This window comes from Poromitra crassiceps (genome assembly GCF_964638095.1).
Source record: "Poromitra crassiceps genome assembly, chromosome: 7".
Taxonomy (NCBI): Eukaryota; Metazoa; Chordata; class Actinopteri; order Beryciformes; family Melamphaidae; genus Poromitra; species Poromitra crassiceps.
In genome coordinates, this window is record NC_139628.1 from 43,383,008 (window position 1) to 43,396,972 (window position 13,965).

Below are 13,965 nucleotides of genomic sequence, written 5' to 3' on the forward strand. Positions count from 1 at the left end.
AACTGCACGTTTCATCTGTACTTTCATCTGATCAGGCTTTATTTCTGTGTCACACACATACACAGCATCATTATTAGTGCCTCTTTATAAGGTTATTGTTAAAATAGATTTTTATTCAATGCCTTGGCTTGCATTAATCCAAATATGCTTTCAGAGTACTCAGGATTTGCCTTTACGTTCACACTATTAGCGTCCGTGTAAGATTGATATCTGCTGAAATTCTCGTTTTTTAATCGGGGAAGCTGTTGCAATTGAGAAAATCCCTGATAAATATTCAATGCTGAATAGTTCTACTTTTATGAAGGAAGATCATTAGTTTAATTTACCATCAGAGGATTGACAGTAAAAACCATGCAGTGTAACAGTGTTGAACTTGTATACGATTATATAAAAGACTGAAAATGTTGATTTGCATTGTTTTTTTCTGCTTTCCCCACAGTATCATACACAAATCTATGGCTATTAGCCATTCTATTAGCCTTACAATGCGCAGATTAGAACTACATTCACACCTCTGTGGTGCTGGCAGGATGAGCTACAGTGTATAATGTAATGAGTTTCTACTGGTGGAAGATAAGGAGTAAAAAATTTAATAAGTTAATAAAAAAAAAGTATATGTACACTGGAAGACGTGTCATTTCCACTGCATCTGTCTACTATTAGTATTCCTCAATAGCATGTCACTTCACGAAGCCAGCCCCTCATCATTGAGTGTGTAGTGTACAGTATATGTAAGGCAAAGCTCCAGTTTCATAGCTATTCATAGAAATCCGTCCCTCTTATTTTAATGATACAGGGAATAGTTAGTTCAATCCTATGTATTGGCAAATACCTATTAGCAGGTTGTTTGCTAGACATGCTGATTGCAGACCCAGAGATGTGGACTCTTTTTATAGCTAGCTTGTGGTCGCAGGTCAAAAGAGGAGACGTTTCTGTGCTTGGCTAAGGTTTGGTGTTGTACACACGTAGCACCCTCTCCACTCGCTTTGTTTTTGTAGCTGTGGTTTCAAACAGGATGTAGAGTTGCTTTGTTGTCTTGCACAGCAGCCATACAGTATGAACCTATAACTAACTGCTTAAAGGGTAACTCATGACACACACTGTCTTTGAGATAAGGTGTGTGTGTGTGTGTGTGTGTGTGTGTGTGTGTGTGTGTGTGTGTGTGTGTGTGAGAGAGAGAGAGAGAGAGAGAGAGAGAGCGTGTGTGTGTGCGTGTGTGCGTGTGTGTGTGCGTGTGTGTGTGTGTGTGTGTGTGTGTGTGTGTGTGTGTGTGTGTGTACGTGCGTGCGGTACGTGCGTGCGTGTGCGTGCGTGCGTGCTTGTGTGTGTTAGATTGAGGGGGAAGGAGAGAGAGTAAGAAAGAAAAACAAAATGAAAGTTGGACCTGAGCTTTGGATCCTACAGTAGGGCTTATGAAGACAGGTGGATTGTTGAGAACCCTGGCCATAGATGAAGTAAAGCATGCCATTGTGTTGAAAGAGAATAGTACCTGTGAGATTTCTAAGATTCTCTAAGATATCTCAGCACCTCCTGGCCCTTAAGAAGGACGTGGACCTGATGTCCCTTAGGAGCACCAAACCCCAGTGAATGGTTCAACCCTGCTGTGTTGGTAACAAAGGATGGTGCAATAAAGTTTTGTATTGACTTTCAGTACTTGAATTCTACATCCAAATGTAATGATTAGATTGATGATTATTAGATTGACCACAATTGGCCATAATGGAATACAGAATAGAAACAAGTGGAAACAAAACAAAGCACAGCACAGCACAAAGGGGTCACTCCCATGTTCCCTCAGCCCTATGTTCCCTCAGCCCCATGTCACAGGACTCACTACAAACACACCATTTCACCACAGAGGAGGTGGTTGCGGGTCACTGAGGTTAGGGTTAGGCTTAGGTTAAAGGCTGTCGTAAAGTAATGAAAAAGTGACGTGACGACCCAATGCGAGCCAATGAGAATGCGCATCAGGCACACAAAACAGGAAGTCGGGCATGAAATAACGTGTTTTTAGGGAGTCCCCCATGTTCCCTGAGCATTAGGGTTAGGGGTTAGGGTTAGGTACGCAAAATTTATTTTCCCGGGATGCCAAAGGCATGACCCGCCCTACTCTGCCTCTGATTGGGTTAGGTTTAGACATGGCCCAAACCTAACCAATCATCATCACTCCCCATGCCTATGATTATTGGTTAGGTTTAGGCATGCATGGGTAGTGATGATTGGTTAAGGTTAAGTTAGGGTAAAATATCAGGGTAAACAATCAGAGGCAGAGGAGGGCGGGCCATGCCATCGCAATCCTGGGAAAACAAATAATGGTACTGATCAGAGCCAGAGGGAACATAGGATTTAGGGAACTCTGTAGGACGGAGGGAACATAGACACGCTCCCGACATAAAATATCATGTTGGAATATATATATATATGAATTTTGATTGCTTGACAGGTTGAGCAAATCATCATAATTAACCAGTTACTACTACTTGGACAGGTAATAGTATGCCTGCATCATTTCTGTTATCTGGTCTGCATATCTGTTATTCTGGGTTGCCTTGCTGGCGATCAGAGCATAACTGGATTCCACTGTAACTTATAAAAATGTTAAATGTATGCTAGCGATTTTTGTTTCACTGATTTTAAAGCTAGTGTTAGGATGGGTACTCCGTAGTGATTTTGTGGTTCAGATACCTCTATCCATGGGTCTCTCTTGGCAGACCAGAATTGACCATGTAGGGTCTATATGACCATGTCTTCAATGTTGCCTAAAAAGGACATTCAATGTCAGTTCTGATTGGCCAATCAAACACAGTCTTGTCTCTGAAGAGTGGAATACGTACAGAGGTTCTCTCCATTCAACACAGACATTTTGACACGATGACACCTCCGAACTTTTCTTTTTATCTGACATGTCTATTCTTGGGGAGGATGGGTAAGTTAAGTTGTGTCTTTTTCGACTGCATTTTTTGTCCTTCATACCATCAATTGAATGTTCAAATGATTGCTTCTATGTTTTCATGCATTCTGCAATATCTAATGTAGATTATGATTTACTTCTGATCATGGCATAAAATTAATCGTTCATTCTCTATTCTCTATTTTTACTTCAGCTCATACAATAACTCTGAAACCAACCTCATCTGTGCGTCAAGACAGTGGTGGTCTTGTATCAGTTAACGTTGGAGACAACGTGACTTTGCGATGCTTCTGTCAAGGTGATTTTTCACCAAAGTTTCACTGGTATAAGCAAACACTGGGACAGAGACCACAGATCATGTCTACCTTCTACCAGTATGATAGAAATGGAAGTTTTCTTGATGAATTCAAGGACAATCCACGCTTCACTCTGGAAACTGGACATGGTAAGAATCACTTGAAGATCTCAGATTTGCGCCCTTCAGACTCAGCAACTTATTTCTGCGCAAGTAGCTATCCCTTTAGGTTTGAATTCGCAGAGGGAGCTCTTCTCAGTGTAAAGGGTTCAGGTTCAAACATCCAAGCTTTCGTCCACCAGCCAGCATCTGAGACCATCCAGCCAGGAGGCTCTGTGACTCTGAACTGTACAGTACACACTGGGACCTGTGACGGAGAACACAGTGTTTACTGGTTCAGAAGCTCAGGAGAATCTCGTCCAGCAGTCCTTTACAGCCATGGAGTCAGGAATGATCAGTGTGAGAGGAAAGCCAAAACCCAGACACAGACCTGTGTCTACAACTTCCCAATGAAGAGGCTGAATCTGTCTGATGCTGCGACCTACTACTGTGCTGTGCTCTCATGTGGGGAGATACTGTTTGGAAAAGGGACCAAGATGGATATTGAACGTAAGTCACATTTTAGCGGTCTCATGTTAACAGAAAATAATAATAATTGTACAATGTGTCCTAATGTCTGGATCTGTGCAGATGGGATGGAGTCTCTTGTGTATGTATTGAGTGCAGCAGTGGCATTCACCACCATCCTTGCTGTTATTCTGGCTTTCTCCGTGTACAAGCTGAACAAGAGGAACAGTTGCACACGTAATTCTTTCTTTCTTCCTGATATCATACCACTGTACATGGCATTTCAGTAAGATGACTTTTCATTCTGTCCATTTCTTTTTCATCACCAGATACTCAACCAAGAAGTTCAGTTGCCTCTACTCCGAATGCAGCGGTGAGTCTTTTACATCAACTGTTTTATTACTGTACCAAGATATTCTTTTATAGCACTTCAATTCAGTGTTTCTTGCTTCTGTTATATTTCTCTTATGTGTTACATTATTATTGGAACTAAAAAATTTTTTTTTTTTTTACCAGGCCCAAGATGCAGACAACCTCCATTATGCTGCTGTAAGTGAATTCAGACCCAAAAGCTCAAGAAGACAGAGGGACAACACCAAGACTGACTGTGTGTATGCCGGCATAAGGCAGTAGAGCTGGACATGTTTCATCTGTATTGTGACTCATCAGGCTTTGTTTCTGTGTAAAATGGCATCTTTATTTCAGCATCAGCATTTCATCTATAGAAAGCTGTAGATTTTCCTGAAATATGTAGGAAGAGTTTGGTCAAAGTAATTTCATCTTGTAAAACCTTGCCTTGCAATAAACTGAGAAAGCATATCAGAGAGCTTGTTTGAAATCATTTCTGATGTGAAACGTGCAATGATTTCCACAATCACATATACCTGGAGGTTAAAAATGTGCAGAGAAGAACTACATTAGCCTACTTTCTATTGTCAGGCACTGCCCGGTAAGAGCGGTACAGGTGCCAGAAGGTGGGGAAAGGCAGCCACAAACACACAGCTGTACTAAGATCACCCAAAGACTCAAAGGAGACACGATCAGCCACACATACACACACTTATACAGAGTGCAGACAGTCATACAGACATAGTGCAGACGGTCACTTATACAGACAGAGTGTAGACAGTCAGAGAAATGATGAAGAAAGACCAACAGACTTAGGTTTCCAATAGTCATATCAACATATTATATGAAAATATATTTTTAATCAGTATGTCCACACATGTAATTAAGAAGTTAACTTAAGTTATTAAGTTAGTTATTAAAGTTAAGTGAGTTAAGTAAGTTAATGAATTGTGTAATAGATAAAGAAAACCATTGGAAGAATCCTTGCCAACCCTCAGGGCTGTAACATAATCAGTTATTGAAAATTTGTTTATATCGAATCTTTACTTTAACAAGCATGTAATTTGTGATAAGCTGTGAGCAGCTAGGTGCTTCGAGAAGGATCAGGCCAGCCAGGAGATTTAGAGAGAAAATCTAGACTAGAGCTTAACTCAGACTTTAAAGAGCATGGTGCAGGTTAAAAAAAAATCTGAATTGACATTTTGGGCTCATGATTACAGTGAAAACACTCCAAAAAGACAAAGATCCCCCCCCCCCCCCCCACAGGCCCCCAGGGTATAAATATGGAGGAAAAGGTGGCATTTTATAAATGGGCGTGTGACATAACAACAGGAGTGACATCACAAGAGGAGAATGTTCTGCTGGGGCTGACACAGGGATGCAAAGTCATGGAGAATGAAAAAAGGTGACAGATACCAGGGCAGACATAAAACCACTCAGAAACCCTCATATTTTGGGCTGAAAAATGTGACTGTCACCTAAAGGTGACTATTTTGCATCCCTGTGACATCACAAAAGGTAGTTCCATGAAATGGACCAGTGCCCCCTGCTGGTTACAAAAACTAGTCTAAACGCAGCTATGTGTGATTGAAAAAAAGTTTTTTTCCCCCAAATCCCATTGCTATATACCCCTTCCACATATTAATGCAATGTGGTCTCCAACCTGCACCATGCCCTTTAAGGAAAATCTTTTTTTCCTTAGTTTCGTGCAACCGGCCCCAGGGATCCAGATCACAGCAGGGTGCTTGTGAAAGGAAGTCCTTTTCAGTTCTAGCCACCAAGCATACTGTTTAACTCATACATGGGCAAACTACGGCGCGGCCCGCGGGCATCACCTGTGTGGCCCGCGATGGAATTGCAAAAATAAATAAAAAATTACACAGTGCACCTGAACGCAACATGCAAGATACCCGCTGAATAAGTGTCCAAATGTTCATGTCATTCTGGCCAATACTCCACTTCTGTTATAGCATTTCAGTCTGGAATATGGAATATCTTTCAATAATCTTTATGACTAAAAGGCTACATTGAATTAGAAATTTAAATAATTAACTCATTGGTTTTGGATTTATTTAGCTTCAAGACTGCATTTTTGTTCGTGTGACCCTCAACACAGGCTTTGATTATCCCGGGATACCTACTGATACTTATGCTTAAATTAACCCACTCATATTCTGATTTATTTCAAGAAAAACATTTTGGCTAGTGGAAATTCTAATTGGCTGGTAACTTTAAAATCTAGCAGCCATATTGGCAGGTGGTCAAAAAAGTTAATTTCAAGCCCTGAGTGCAGGTGGTGACATAGGAGTGAGTGAGAAAAGGATGAAATATTGGTGGTTAAGACTGAATAAGGACATCACAACTGTTAATTTAAAATGAGTTATTTCTCTAAACGTGGCTTCAAATGCACCAAGTTTTTCACGCTGGCGCCGTTTGGCCCTCAGCAAAACCTGGTAGCGAGGACATTTTTTGTGGCCCTCTCTATCATCAAAGTTACCCATCCATGGGTTACGGCATGACAATATTTGTTCGGCCCCCGACAACAATCTGGGTTTCTCATGTGGCCCCCCATGAAAAATAATTGCCCACCCCTGGTTTAACTATTGCATTTCCAACAATAGACCAATTTTCACGGTGGCCATTATGTGTCTACAAGGCAGGATAAACACAGGTGTACCAAAACATTAATTAGGGTTTCCAACTTCCAGACCATTTAGGTTTTCCAGTGATGGGGCCCTAATTAGTGAGTTGATTGCACCTGTGTTTATCCTGCCTTTTAGACACAAAATGGCGGCTGTGAAAAGGCCCTATTGGCTCCACACGCATTTTGTGTGTTCACACACATCTATTTTGACAAGTGATAATTTTCATGATGATCAATGGCCAATAATGAGTGCCCATTTTATGAATTTGGCATATTTGGTAATGAGGTTGCAACTGTTTACCCATAAGCTTAGACATTTTGAGGGAGAAGCTTACCCATCTCAATCAAGAAAGCAAGGCTTTGAAACAATGTAACAATAACGCTCCATTTCTCTTACAACTTTAAACTCTGGCCGCAGATGTTAATCATAATATGATTAACATCATATGAAACCACGATGAATTATGCTTTGCTTAATAAACCCTTCTCATGGGGGCCATTTTGCGTCGAGAAGGCAGAGTAAACACAGGTGCAAGCAAAACACTAATGAGGGTTTCAAACTTCCATGATTGGAATTTGGAAACCCTCATTAGTGTTTTGCTTGCACCTGTGTTTATTCTGCCTTTTCGACACAAAATGGCCCCCGTGAAAAGGGTCTATTTTTAACCAACAGATGTGATCCACTCAGCAGCCAATCAGGTAGCCCTCTCTGCAAGATGAATATGATGAACCAATCAGATGCTTGACATTTATGGCATGATGCCGGAGATGTTGCTCTTGATGAATATTTTAAGTCTGCCGTCACTTCAATAGGTCACAATTGCTGTAGAGAAGCAGCAGAACAAATGATGGAGCTAGAAGCAGAGAAGATGACGGTGTATCTTCTCAATGTTTTCCTGGTCTGTACTCTGTGTAAGTAACACATTTCCACTTATATGAGTCAACACACAGAGATATGATTTATATATGATTTAAACGTCTTGATTCTCTGTTTGTTTCAGGTGTGGCACAGTTCAGTGACATCTCTCAGCCTGTTTCTTTTCAAACTGCGGAGCTGGGAGAGCCAGTTACTATTAAATGTAACAGTGGTATGAGAAAAATAGTATGGTACAAATTAACTACTGGGAGGAGACTACAATATGTGGCAACAATGGATAGGCTCAAGAATCAAACTAACTTTGGTAATCAAAATAATCATCGTTATTCAGTAGCATTTGACGCCATCAAAAGTGACTTGAGCATATCTGCTACCACGTGGGAGGATATTGGCACATACTACTGTGGAGTGTCAGATGTAAACGACATTCGATTTGGACCAGGAACCTATTTGATGCTGAAAGGTAGTTTATCTGTGCAATTTACCATTCAAGCAATTGCCTCCCAAAGTAAATTAACATAAATGTAAACATGTTAATTTGGTTTCTTCCCAAGGTTCAAAGATGAACAATGGCTCTGTTGTTCAACAGCCAGTGTCTAAGTCAGTCCAGCCAGGAGACTCTGTAACTCTCAACTGTTCTGTTCACACTGGCAACTGTGCAGGGGAATACACCAGAATCTTCTGGCTGAAAAACTCACAACATTCTGGTCCAGAACTGATTTACTCCTCTGGAAAAAATAATGACAGCTGTGAGAAGACTGAGACTGGCTTTCAACAAACTAACTGTGTCTACAACCTTCTCAAGAAGAACCTCAGCTCTGCCGATGCTGGAACCTACTACTGCGTTGTGGCTTCATGTGGGGAGATCCTGTTTGGAAATGGCACCGAGCTCGATATTAAAAGTAAGACATTAATGTTGGAAAAAGGGGGCAGGGGATTAATTCAAATGTCCTATATAGTAATTCTGAGGAGATGTAATGCATGTTTTGATCATTAAAAATACAAATGACCCCATCATAAATCATGTTAGCCTTTTCGGTAGCACTATATACAAAATCTGTAACAACATGGTAATAGGGGTACAATAGTGTGATAATAAAGAAGTCATGATTAGGTAATACCATGTAATTACCAAAGTCATAACCAGGCAATAGCTTGTTAACCGCTGGTGTTTCTCATAGCGGTTCATTTCGCAGTTGGGTTTTGATTTGGCCATGGTTAGGCATAGCGGTGCCTGATGGTGACGGAGATCTGCACTCTACTGAGTGCACTTTTGTAGTTAGTTACCTTTTGTTTCTGGCCCTGTTACCCTATTGCATACATTTCAGTCTAATTACCCAGATATACCCATGGTTAGTACCAAGCTATTACCTGGTTATTCTGTTTTATTTTTTACTTGGTTACATTATATTACTTAATTATTACTTCCTTCATTATTAACACACTATTACCCCCCTATTACCATGTTGTTACCAAGCTGTAAGTGCTACCGCATTTTCTTAACAAAATCAATTACTTAATAATGCTTACATTATTTTATTTTTCTAAATGGTGGATAGTGCACTTACAGATTCCCCCCCCAAATGCTAAATAAAATTGTTTGTTCACTGTCTTTACTGTGAAGGAAATTCCACCTTGACCACATCACTTGACTGGAGTCCAACTGTTGTTGCGCTGGCTTTGTCAAACATCATTCTTGGGATGGCAACGCTTCTACTTGTATGGACACTTCGCAAGAATCGGAGTAGGGGTCGCACAGGTATTACAAATTATGCATTATAATCATGACCTGTACATCTGTATCAGAAGCAGAGTGACATATTTTATATTCTGTAGCAAATGTATTGACAGTACTTATATTTGACTCTCCAGAAGAAACTGGTGGATCTTCTGAAAGCAATCAGGTAATGCAAATTAATTTTATTTTGTTGTGTTTACCAATTTTTTATTTATTTAAGTTCTCTTATTGTAACATTAAGTGTGTCTATGTCACAACTTCACTCACAGTGCCACATGTAAACTTTGCATGGCTATTTGTCTGTCTGTCAATACACGCTTCTGTCTCAAACTGTCGGAACAAGTCTGTAATACTTTATTTCCATTTCCGTCTTCCTCAGGATAGTGATGCAGTTTATGCAACAGTTTGGCTCCCAGAAGCTCCTCCTCCAGGCCATGCTCCTCCTCCAGGCCATGCACAGTGAAATATGGTAGAGATGGTGTAGCTCCCAGAAGCTCCTCCTCCAGGCCATGCACACAGTGAAGATGCTGTATTGTATTCTGAGGTCAGGCCCCAACAGGACTGAGATGTTTAGTCCTGGACAGATGGACAGATGAGGGAGAAATGGATAGCTTGCCTACTCTCATATATTGTATAGAAGGTTAAAATGTGATCAATGTCTTTTTCATGTTTTCTTTTCTTTCTTTTTTGCAACTTACTGTAGAACTCTATGACTGTAATTAAAGCCAAGACAAACTGTAATGTCATCATTATTTCCAATAAATTGTTAAGCTGACTGATGTCATATCCTGAGAGAACTCATTTAATTTTAAACACTTTACCTGTGATGCCTCATATATGTCTAATCCCTGTGTGTGAAGTCACCATCTTTCTCTTCCATATTCTTCTGCAGTGTGTGCAAGTACACTAGTGTGTTTTAACCAGTTGATGCCATGTTGATACATTTTATTTGGGTGAATTATAATATTACGGTAACTAACGTAACAATTATAAGATTGGGGGCGGAACTATTATAACATTGAATGATGACGATGATATCTCTTAAGATGCCAACTATATGCACTCAGCAGCCAATCAGGTATTCTGAAGAAAATGATGAACCAATCAGAAACCTGACAGACCTGGCATGATGTACTGTACATAGCGGATGTTGCTCTTGGTGAATGTGTTAAGACTGCTCTCACTTGAGTAAGTCAGTTCACTGCGGAGAAGAACCAGAACGAATGATGGAGCGCGGAGCAGAGAAGATGATGGTGTATCTTCTAAATGTTTTCCTGCTCTGTAATCTGTGTAAGTAACCCATTTCCACTTATGGGATATTTTCATGAGAGTCTACATACAGAGGTGATGATATGATTTCCTGCTTGTCTGTTCCAGGTGTGGCACAGTTCAGTGACATCTCTCAGCCTGTCGCTTTCCAAACTGCGGAGCTGGGAGAGCCAGTTACTATTGAATGTCAGATAAACAGTGCTATAAAAAGTAGGGTATGGTACAAATTAACTACTGGGAGGAGACTGCAGTCTGTGACATCGATGCATAGTATCAATAGCCACAGGTATTCAGTAAGATTAGATGGCATCAAATATGATTTGAGCATATCTGCTACAACGTGGGAGGACATTGGTACATACTACTGTGGAGTGTTACATATGAACTTCATTGAATTTGGACCAGGAACCTTTCTGATGCTAAAAGGTATTTTATCTGTGCAGTTTACCATTAAATAAAGGTAAATTAATATGAATGTGAACATGTCAATCATCACAGTTAATTTGGTTTCTTTCCAAGGTCCAAAGATGACCAGTGACTCTATTGTTCAGCAGCCAGTATCTAAGTCAGTCCAGCCAGGAGACTCTGTAACTCTCCACTGTTCTGTTCACACTGGCAACTGTGCAGGGGAATACACCAGAATCTTCTGGCTGAAAAACTCACAACATTCTGGTCCAGAACTGATTTACTCCTCTGGAAATAAGAATGACAGCTGTGAGAAGACAAAGACTGACTCTGAACAAACTAGCTGTGTCTACAACCTTCTCAAGAAGAACCTCAGCTCTGCCGATGCTGGAACCTACTACTGCGTTGTGGCTTCATGTGGGGAGATCCTGTTTGGAAATGGGACCGAGCTCAATATTAAAAGTAAGACATTGAAGGTCAAGATAAATGAGGGGTTTAATTCCAGGATGCTCTATATAGATTTGTTTTGTTGTGTTGTTGTTGTTGTTGTTTTTGGGGGGGAGGGTGCATAATTTGATTAAAAGGATACAGATGATGACCCCATGCTCTATAACGTTAGCATTTTCTGAGCAAAGGACTTAAGATAGCCAATAACTTAAATGGTGCATACACATTTTATGTTAAAAAGTGTAGATTTTAACAATTATTTGGAGGGTTGAGTGGAGATCTTCGTCCACTGATAGAGCCAATATGGTTCTTGTCTTGTATTAATGCACTTTTTTGATGATGGGTACTTACTTATAGAGTATTAAATCTAGCACAGTATTGGATTTTATATCAAAACTGTTAATTCTCTTGCTGTGAAGGAAACTCCACCTTGACCACATCACTTGACTGGAGTCCTACTGTTGTTGCGCTGGTTTTGACAAACATCATCGTCGTTCTTGGGATGGCAACACTTCTACTCGTATGGGCACTTTGCAAGAGTCGGAGCAAAGGTCTCACAGGTATTATAATTTATGCATTATAATCATATAATCATACATCTGTCTGACATATTCTCTTATATTCTGTAACAAATGGTACTGACAGTAGTTATCTTTGACTCTTCAGAGAAAAGTGATGCACCTTCTGACGGCAATCAGGTAATACAATTACATTTCTTTCATTACCAAGAATAGGTTACTTTATACTCAAAATTCAACATCATCGACGTTGCAACATGTAAACTTTGTAAGGTCATAAAGTGTCAGAACAAGTCTCGAATACTTCATTTCTTTCTCAGACAAGTGATGCAGTTCACTATGCAGCAGTGAATTTGGCTCCTAGAAGCTCCTCCTCCTCCAGACCAGCCACAGTGAAATACAGTAGAGACTCTGTATTGTATTCTGATGTCAGGTACCCTCAACAGGATTGAGAACTAGTCATGGACAAGTGGACAAATAAAAATAAAATACAAATAAAAGTGAATATCAAATGCATACTGTATCTCTTGTTGACTCATACATACAGTAAAGACGGTTAAAATGTGTCCAAAGACCTGTCTTTTATGTTCTTTGTGAAAGTGCTACAGAGGTTTAGCACTTCACTGTAATTAAAAATACATGTCTAGGCAACTTTTCACCCTTGCAGATCCAAATGGCAGCAAGAGACAACGTTTGAATTTAAATAATATACAAAAATCTTGTTCCAAACTGTCTGAGACTGAATCTGCAGTCAGCAAGTAGAAGAGGATGGGGATGAACATGCACAGTTGGCCTGTTTTCTGTTAGGTCAGGCGTGGACTGCATAATCAGGCACGTCGGGCAAATGCCCGGTGGCCTGGCCTGGCCTGGCCTGCAAAAAAAAAAAAAAAAAAATGGTGCCCGCAGTCAGGCCACTCACTGAACAGCAGGCCAGGCGCCGCCTACTGGTTTACTAGTGGTTTTATTACTTTATTCAGTGTTAAAGTGGGTGCATCTCATTGTAAAATTGGACTCGGCCCAAATTGGGCTTCAAACGGCCCAAATTGGGCTTCAAACGGCCCAAATCTGGCTTCAAACGGCCCAAATTGGGCTTCAAACGGCCCAAATTTGTGCGCGCGTTGGCCCGTATCGGCCTGGCCTGCTTGGTATAATGCCCGGCCTGAATTATGATCCCAGTCCGCCCCTGTGTTAGGTGGTAGGTGCCACTCACAGTGTGTGGCAGCCGGTGTGACACACTTTACGGCCTTAATCGCCAAACTTCGTTCACCAGATGCAATATTTTGGTGTCCCAGCCAAAATGCCATAATAAAACAGTGAAAGACCGTTCACCCATTCAAATTGTGTTGTTGATGCTCAGAAACGGCGTGAGCATTCAGAGATAAGAAAATCCAGGCAGAAGGCTTGCAGGGTCTCTGACACTGTCACACCCAACACATTGCTCATAATATATTATTGACAAGGATAATTATTGAATGTGTGTATGCTATTTCAAAGGAATAAATCCTTGTCAGTATGCATTTTCCTGGTCCAATAAAACATCTGTTTGCCGTGGTTGACTATGAAGAACGTCCTGAGTTTCAAAGCGATAAGGAATAGTATCTTCTTCCATACAGTATGTGATTGGATCCTAACCAGGGATGTAGTGGAGGATAAATGCAAGTAAATGCAGTTTACCCACCTCTTTGAAATGAGACTTATAGAGTTTACTCACCTACATGTACAGTATTTTCAGATCAATGTATCAATCAATGAGGGGAAACAAGGTGGGTAAAGGTAAACCACTCACCTTGGATAGTTCACCCACCTCTGTATTTACCACTAGACCCCTGATCTTTACATAGGCAAAGCATGCTCATAAAAATTAGACAATGGTCTATTAATAGCTTCTTCTAAGCAGAAATGTCAGCGCAGCGCAGGTCAAGTCTCAGCCTTTGAACGTATGTTCT

The 13,965-nt window shown here is 40.6% G+C and overlaps 1 protein-coding gene and 1 gene segment (V, D, J or C); both read left to right on the forward strand.

Annotated features, from left to right (window-relative positions):
- Positions 1-3,268: 3,268 nt before the first annotated feature.
- LOC310779624 (uncharacterized protein) lies at positions 3,269-9,853 on the forward strand (the record flags this gene model as incomplete). The annotated part of the gene is made up of 4 exons (XM_083640134.1): positions 3,269-3,815; positions 3,897-4,010; positions 8,305-8,512; positions 9,760-9,853. The coding sequence occupies 4 exons, from the start codon at positions 3,269-3,271 to the stop codon at positions 9,851-9,853; spliced, it is 963 nt and encodes a 320-aa protein (XP_083496260.1).
- Positions 9,854-10,967: 1,114 nt separating this feature from the next.
- On the forward strand, positions 10,968-13,387 carry LOC310779625 (Ig kappa chain V region K29-213-like). The segment is given in 4 exons: positions 10,968-11,075; positions 11,169-11,516; positions 11,921-12,061; positions 13,377-13,387.
- The last annotated feature ends 578 nt before the right edge of the window (positions 13,388-13,965 follow it).